This window comes from Monopterus albus, unplaced genomic scaffold (genome assembly GCF_001952655.1).
Source record: "Monopterus albus unplaced genomic scaffold, M_albus_1.0 scaffold228.1, whole genome shotgun sequence".
Classification (NCBI taxonomy): Eukaryota; Metazoa; Chordata; class Actinopteri; order Synbranchiformes; family Synbranchidae; genus Monopterus; species Monopterus albus.
The window spans coordinates 105,111-113,946 of NW_018128108.1; the positions used below are offsets into that span (position 1 = coordinate 105,111).

The window sequence follows — 8,836 nt, forward strand, 5'->3', positions numbered from 1 at the left end:
CTACTTTATCTGCCAACTTGAAGACAGTTGTCATTTTCCCCTGAAGTGACAGATTGAGTTCATTGAGCAGGCTGAATATGTCGCACAAGTAAGCCAGTTTTGGCGCTCAAGTGACCGAGATGTAACCGAGAGAATGCGGTCATTTTTCAAAATAAAAGATCGTTCAGACTCAGATAATAAATAAAACGGAAATAATTAATGATTTCTTGTGCGGCCCGGTACCAATTGATCCACGGACCGGTACCGGTCCGCGGCCCGGGGGTTGGGGACCACTGGTATACAGTATTAGGCAGGTGGTCATAATGTTGTGGCTGATCTGTGTAAATGAAATCCTTTTAAAATATAAACTTAAATCTACACAATCAAATCCTCAGTCATTATTTACCAGTTAATTTGTCTACTATCACATTTGTTATCAGGATAAACAAATTATACTTTTCATTTAAACCAACAAACAATAATATTATTTGCAGTGAGACGAGTCAAATTGTAACGATGTAACTAAATTGAGCTCACGTGCTACTTGTGCCACTTTCAGTACATGAACATTCTCTGATTTTCTATCTTTCTCACAATGACTTTAACGTCCTCTCTAATCTTGGGAGGCTGCCTTTCTGTGAGGATATCCATCTTTATAGGGCCTCCTGACAGATTGACCACCCCACTAAAAACAAATTCACTGCAGGGACAATTACAGCATCCACCTAATTACACACACACACACATAAATACAAAAACCACATGCATGCACACTCAACAAGCAAGGGCCTGTAAAAACACACAAATACAACGAGGATGTCAGTATAATCACTCAAGTATCATTTAGGAATTACTCAAAAATGTATACAGAAAAGTTATGTAGAGTACATGTTTCGAAATTAGACACACAGCTGACCAGTGGTCTTTTGCACAAGATTATATAATGCAAGTTGGAACACAGATGTATTTGAACATGTCAAAATGACAAAATGTCCCAATTATTGTTAGTTTGTTGTTTTTAAAGAGCTATTCCTTGATTTGCATGGTGCCACCATTAGATGGCGCTTTGTTCTCAAAATCACAAAAACCAGAGCAAGGGGCAGAACAAGCGTTTTAACAGCTGGGTATCACTGCACTGTCTTAATGTACAGATTACTAGTTTATAGCCTATATGACACAAGCAGGGCACAAGATGGCCAAACATATTCACATGCTCACCAGTCATGAGCCCTACACACAGCTAATGTGTTCATTATTGCCGGTTGACATGTAAACCAACATGAAGCAAGAAGAGCACAGTGAACAATCAGTACTTTTTGGAGTTGTTTTAACACTGGATCTTATAGATTTAAGAGGCATTTGATGACTGGTCATGACAAACACTGAGGGGGACAAATGTCCATATTTCACATTTAGGGTGGAGCCTGTCCCCTGTGGAAATTACCCTACACATACAGAATGTCATGACTGTGACATTGTAGCAATGTTACTACAACATTACAGTTACAATGTTACCATTTTTAATGTTGCTGCTATGTTGTTAAAATGTTACATAGTAATATGTTACAATGTCTGGTCATCACTTCAGAAAAAGTGAAGCACTGAAAATACAAAAGATACAAGTATAAGGAGTGTGTCCAGAGCTTAAGTCTAAACTAGGCTCTATCAAACACAATACTGTGGTCAATGCTGTTCCAGGTGGCAAAAAATAGCTCACAGAGAGAGAGGCTGCTGAACTGAACGAGCTAGAGAGGCGGGGCTCAAAGACAATGTTTACCAAGTTTCATTGTGGTTATGTGTTGACTCACGGCACTTATTTTTAAGAAAGCGAAACTTAAGTGTCTTCGTATTCAAACTTGAGCCACTGATGTGGCAGCACTGGCCATTGTGTTCCCACCATACTCCCTTCTCCACCTTTTTCTGCTGCTGTAGTGTAGGAAAATGCAGTGCTTCATTCATTCAAGGATTAATGTTTTGTTGCATGGGAATACAATAACCAAATATTTTCACTACAAAATGTATCAGCATTTGCAGTGTAGCTGCATAAGCTATATAGGAACATAATTTTTAGAAGAGAGTGTGTCTTTTTGGCCAAGTCTGAACCTGAAATGTGGGAAAAAGTCAGAGGTACTATTCAACAGCGTGTAAAAGAGTGTTTTATAGCGTAGAGTTGACAACCTTGATTTAATAATGACAAAAAATGGCATAATGCAGTAACTGCCAGTGGCACGATGTCTCTAACAGTGTATTAGGTCTGAGCATGTAAGCACAACGAAATAGTAGTTATTACTCTGATAGACATGGACATTGACCAATATGTAGCCAGCCACTGCCAACCAAGCACCTCAGCTCGGTCCGTCAGTCCTACTGTATTCATTCACCAACAGTTCTGGACATTAACAGAAGGATGAAATTATCAGCTGGCCTCTGCAGTAAACTACAACAAACACAGCTCCACCTAGTGGAAATATACAACACTGCGGGCAGCTTGCACTGTGCTTAGGGACATTTACAAGGCGACGCTGCGATTACTGCATCATCATGGGGGATACGTAGTAACAGCAGGGGCCGTGTGTGGACCTGTCAGAAATCGGGCGTGGTCCCACTGTGGTCTAGCTAGCCATTTAAAATGGCTGCATTTGTATATGATACACCTAAGTGTTCATACACGTGGACATGAGTGTATACACGCATACTGTTTACCTCTTCCAGTACTGCGCCCAGCTCGGCCTTGTCCTTGGGGCCAGCTCGTTCTCTTTCCAGCCACAGCAGCAGCTCTGGTTTCCTGTATGGTTTGAGGGCCAGCAGGTGGATGACACGATCCCTTAGGGGTTTCTGGGTCAGCATGGGCACAGCGCTAGTCCTCCGGTTGTTGGTAGACTGTTTATAGAAACTACTGTCTGATGCAGAAGGAGGAGCTGGCCTTTTGTTGAACTTCACACACTTACCTGAACACATAGAGAAGGAACAGAATTTATAGTAGTACTCAGTCATATGATACAACTCTGAAACTGTATTGGATTACACTCCCCCCCAAGCTCGACACAATATTTGTTTATTCTTTACCCTCATATAGTGTATATCTCTAAGTCACAAGAAAGTGTTGCTATATGGCCTAAACAATCTTGACAACTGTGTGAGAAAACATTCCTCAAAAGATCCTCTACCGACCTTTATGTCTAAATCACATGAAGCATGCTGACCTGCAGCTATTTGTCCTCCACTGATCATTTCTTACCTCCCTGCTGCAGGCAGATGGTGCATGTGAGAGTAGTGAAAGCTCTCTCTCTGTGCTAATCCCATTACAGGTTAATCTGTGCTTTGAAGGTCAGAGCAGGGCAGAGCTACAGGAAAATAAGGCTTTTATTTCAACTAAACAAATCTTGCCAAGAGACAATAACTCTATACATTATCATTAGTCTACTACCAGCTACTACCAGCCATTAATCCTAACAAAATACTCTCAGATATGTAATAATTATGGGTCAGATGCAAGCTCAGTACATTTTGGCATGCCTGACAATATATGCTGTATTCACAAGGGCCTCCTAAGTTTTCTAAATGTTCTCTTGGGCATAAATATTGCTTCATTTGACCTGCTGTTACACAATCCACAAAGTCTAAGTATGGCCTGAATCGCCCAGAGTTTCAGGTTTCTTAGCGCTCCAGTGCTGATACGGGGGCAGAGAATTATGGCAAGAAACATTATTGCACAACCAAAGCAGAGGTTGGAGAAGGTGAAAAGAGAAAAGAAATTAATGTACTGTAAAGTGTCCCTGATTATTCAGACCCAAGAAAACACACATGCACACAAAAGCCCATCATCACCACTGTGTTGCATTAAATCTGAACAAAGAAACAACTCTTCACCTATGAATCTATGCTTTCCAGTGCTGTGTTGTCTTTTGTGATATCAGTGAGTGATATCTGCACACACCCGTGGCACCACACTGTAGCGAATTAAGATGTTTGCTAAAAAATGTAAAAACTATTTGCAGCCCTATGCAACTGACATTTAATTTCATAAGCTACATTTTGGAGACATGCTCACTTCTTTCTAAAACTACACTTTGCAGGAACACATATGGTCAAAACCTTGCTTTGAATCTAAAAACTGGCCTTCTGCTTCTGACAAGACTTTTTAAAGACATATGTGGCTGACTTTGAACAACACCAAACATTCCATTGGCCAATACTGTTTTTAAAGCCAGATGTGAGAAGAGAGGTAAAACAGGACTTAACAAGTAACCGACAAGCAAAGGCCAAACAATGGTACAACAATAAGAAAAAAGTCTTATTCTCTCTGGAACATATCTAGTTTTCAACTGTTATAAAACAACAACACAGCAACATTTTTTCAGTTAAAGCTAGTATTCCTATTACTTTTACTGGGGCTATTATAGTTCTATTTTTATATGTCCTCAGTGTATCCACATCCAATTTGCTGAACCCTCTCCAAGCTTAAAGCTGTCTAAGGCCTTTCCCAGTGAAAATGTGCAGCTGTATCCTCTGTTTTTGCTCCATGGAGGCCTCAAGTCTATTCTTACTTGGATGTGTGGCTCCAGGTTTGATTTCAATAGCAGAGCGGCTCCAGCTGTCCTTCTCCACCTGAGACATCCTCTCGCGGGTCATCTGGTAGGAGTCATCGGTGGCACACACAGTGATCTTGTCCTGGATGACTCCCTGCCCTTCTAGCTGCTCGTGGCCATCACTGCAAATCAAAAACACAGAGCCACTGAACCACAGGGCTCTCTGCACAGTAGGAACATAGTCCTATAAGCCATCTTAGAGCAGCATAGCAGCATGGACTCCATGCAGCATATAGTGGCTTTGTGGTGGAAGCTGGCTAAGACAGGTCTATGGTAACTGTATATTATGTCACAGGCTAGATATAGCCTTGCTGGCCGCTCCATGTGAGAAAGCCAGATATCCTGGTTCAAGGAGGGATAGAGCCTGTGGAAATCCACCAGGATTAGCTTGAATTCTACAAGCACACTTTCAAAACAAGGATCATCTTACACAAATAATTAATACATAAAGCTGGGCTTCACTGATGCTGGAAATAAATCAGGGATTTAAAATGCGTGCAACCAAGTTTGTTTGTTTTTTTAAACTAAACACATGCAAGCCCTTTACCCTGATACAAATTTTTGTGTTATACAATTAATCACTTGACTGCTCATCATTCCTCATCTTTAGTCTCTAAATATTAAAACAGCTGGGGGCAGAAAGAGCAAAGTCTTAACATAACATTGTCACAATGTTCCTCTTGGCGCCAGCAGCTTACTGGAACCAGAAACGAGTTTGAGTTCAGACCGCAGTTAGCCATCTGGCAGCAGGAGGCAGCAACAGAGCATAACCCTCAATTTCCAAGCATATCCACTCCAGAAACAAGGCATAGGTCTCAGTAATGAAAGGGTCAGCACAGAAATATACAGGAAATTACAATCGCCCAATTCTGTGTAGAGCAAGCAGAAAGCTAAGTGTCTCTTCTGATGCCCTAAGAGGTACAGAGAGAGTTCAGCAATCATGAAAATGTGCAAGACTGCTGACCAAAAATATGGCCACAAGAAGCGAGTCAAACACTTTGCATAGTAAATTGTTGTGACAGAACTGGAAACTTAACACAATCATTTTTACAGTAAATATTTGCCAACAGTCGTTGCTGATTTATGTGGATTTCTAGGTGGGTTTTCTCTGATGCTGGAGAAAAAAAAAAGAAGATGTTTGGTGTAAAACTATTAGAAGGAAGAAGCTACATAATACTAGACCATCTGAACTGCTTAATGCAATGACATACAGCCTGCACAAAAACTAGTTTCAACTGACTTGACTCCATACCTTGAAACATACTGATGGATGCAGTCAAAGCTGGCTTGAGGCTGGTCCTTGCTGTCAGTGGATAAGTAGAAGGAGAAGACGCGAAGAGCAGAAGGTGACTCTGGTGTTGGAGTTGGGATCTTTATGTACTATAAAGTCAAAAACACAAAACAGTCAGTTCCCCTTAAAATAGATGCACACACTAACAAACATATAGGCAAATGACTGGCAAAAGCTGCACAAGGCCAGAAACAACACAAAATTGAACACATGCACATTAATAGTCGGTCACTTATAGTCAAGCCTTCCTGTTTTTACCATGTTTTGTCAGTATAAAACACATTAACCCAAGTATTTAACACTACTTGTGTGCACATAAACGCATCAAGTATAAAAATGCTTATACTGTTTCACATGCCTGTTATCAGCCAGTTACTTTAACTTGTCCACGTTTTCCTAACTCTCATTTTATTGTATGGAAAAATTATTACCTACCCAGCAGAATTTCAGGGATAAACTCTGATGCCAGTTAGATTGTAGCCAAGAGCACAAGGCTCTCTCTGTTCAAAGTCAAGGTTTTTGCAATCAACATAAATCAGTGAAGTTTCTTTTTTTCACAACTTTTTGTCCACTGTAAAGGCCAGACTTTGGCAAATGTAGTTAATAGGTTTGGTTCACCCTGAAAAGGCGAGCTAGCAGCTCCCAGAGACTGAGCTGTTCATTATATTAAACAGCAGACAAAGTGTTGGATGGAACAAACAAAATACTGACAGATTTTAAATTTAGATTGTACAATATTACATAAAGCTTGTAATAAAAGGCCTCAGACCTGTTTAATCAAAGGAACCCACAAACAAAGCATGCTCAAGCCTAATAGATTAGGAAAGCTTGCATTTTGGCTGCATAGCATGAAAGGAAAGGCTCATCCTCTGGGTAGCATGAATATAGTTGATAAATGTTATGGCAATCTGACCATTAGACTGAAAGATTTCTTGGGCACAAACAAAAAGTTTAGTCAGATGGTTGCACAGCAAGAAAGGTATCAAATACTAATGAAAACATTTAACAGGGTAGTCCATAAATACCAAGAGCAACACACAGACACATATGCAATTCAATGGGAAAACGTGTCCAGACTTTTGACTAGCTGTGTAAATAAAGGAGCTAGAGTAAGACTTTGTGCTGCTCTGCAACTTTAAATAAGTCTCCTTGGGTAAATAGTGTTTTTAAGAGTCTGCTCCACTGAGACGTCCATGAGATCTTCTGGCAGACTCAGTGGAGTGAAGCACAGCCAAGGCTGCAGCCTCCAGGGCAAAAAAATGCACACATGAAAGCAGAGAGACATATAATAACAGATCATGAAAAATTAGTATCAGAAAAACAGTCAGGATCAACACAGATTTGACCACTGAGAAACATGAAATTCTATGTTTATTAAATCCGAATTCTGCAATACTCCACTACTGCACTGGTGTTTGGTATTTTCATTTGGCACTCGGGGAACTGTGCAGCACAACAAGAGCTTTAGCATATGAGACAGTGTAAGGGATAAATGGACACAGGAGCAACATTAAATACAATAAGCTGGAGATATCTCAGCTAAAGTCCCAGTGCACATCCACACTGTCATCACAGATATTCTTCACAGCCTCATGATGGTGGTGGAAGGAGGTGGGAGGTGGTTGGTGTCAGCAGTTTCACAGCAATCCCACTGTTCACGCTGCACACAGCTGTACCTTTTTTTAGGGTCAGGAGCAACTTTTGATGTGGGAATTCCTCTACTTTGAAGAAACAAAAGACCCTAAAATGGTCATTTTTTATGCTGTGTAAAATGCCCTTACACTGGTTTTTCATAAAGATGCTGTAATCAACTTTTATTTTATATTGGCAAAAGATCAAATTACTCCACGTTCTATAAAGAGGTGCTGCCTGTAATGTGGAGCCCACATATAATTATTACCTGACAGTGCAGTTAACCTCAGCTCTCTGCAGCGTTTTAGCATCTTTTAGCTAATTGTTTTGGTTTGGTGGTCTGCCACTTTACTGTTTTATTCCACTCTCACCAGTGTCATTTTCAACAGCTATTTTTAGCCAAAAAAAAATACAATCTGTGTTCACAATAATGGGATGGATGGACAGATGGATGCACAACTCAAAAACATAATGCCTCTGATCATTGCTATCTCTGGCATAGAGGCATAATAACAGTGATACCAAATTCAGATGGGCACAAACATGGCTCTGAACGAAGCGTATTGTTGCTCTGTATCTGTAGGATGGTTAAACACTAAAGAGTTTCCATTCAAATTTAAAAAGCAAGAGAAGGTGAGTATTTTTTTTATGGCTTGTTTTGCTGCCTGTGAGCAGCCAAAAAAGAATGACGCAGGTTGAAACAAACTATGAAAGGGATTTCTTTGGTTCGGCCTCTTTCTGAATAGTTTTAATACTGCACCACTTTATACCAGTACAAACCATGCAATGACAATAAATCCATTCACTCGTTCATTCAGTCCATCTTATTTACAAAAACATTTTCTAAATTTGTTTTATTACAATGTTTACATCTTTTCTTAATTTGAAATCTGAAACTATGACATTTCTTTCAACTGAATTGCATGATTCCAACCTTATTTGGAGCTGAGTTGTTATAAGGTTTTTGACCCCTACTTTAGAGTCTCCACTTTAATAGTGAATAAAATGGGCACAGAATTCCACAAGGTGCAAAGTATGTTTGCTTTTATCTGTGTGCCACCTGCCCATTAGTAAAAAAGCTGAACTTCCACAACCAAATGGCTTTCAAGGCTGTTCTAAAAGGATGTTGGCTTGCACAACTGGCACTTGATTTAAAATACTGTATATTACAGTATATCCACAAGCCAGTCTGTGCCCTACTTATTAAGGGTTTAACCTCACATCCTGTAGATAATCAGGTAAACAAGATGCATCTTAAACTTTAATTCATTTCTGCTTACGATGGTAGTACAGACTAAACTCGACTCTTTGACATGATACTAATTAAATTTTAAAAGGTCTTGAT

The 8,836-nt window shown here is 40.0% G+C and overlaps 1 protein-coding gene across 1 annotated transcript in view; it reads right to left on the reverse strand.

Annotated features, from left to right (window-relative positions):
• Positions 1–8,836, reverse strand: part of LOC109971583 (RNA polymerase II elongation factor ELL-like) — a 29,171-nt gene that overhangs the window by 10,734 nt on the left and 9,601 nt on the right. The window contains exons 3-5 of the mRNA XM_020619933.1: positions 5,821–5,948; positions 4,527–4,690; positions 2,683–2,927 (exon numbers count right to left, since the gene is read on the reverse strand). Of these exons, the coding sequence (XP_020475589.1) occupies positions 2,683–2,927; positions 4,527–4,690; positions 5,821–5,948 (537 nt within the window). The remainder of the gene's footprint in view (positions 1–2,682; positions 2,928–4,526; positions 4,691–5,820; positions 5,949–8,836) is intronic.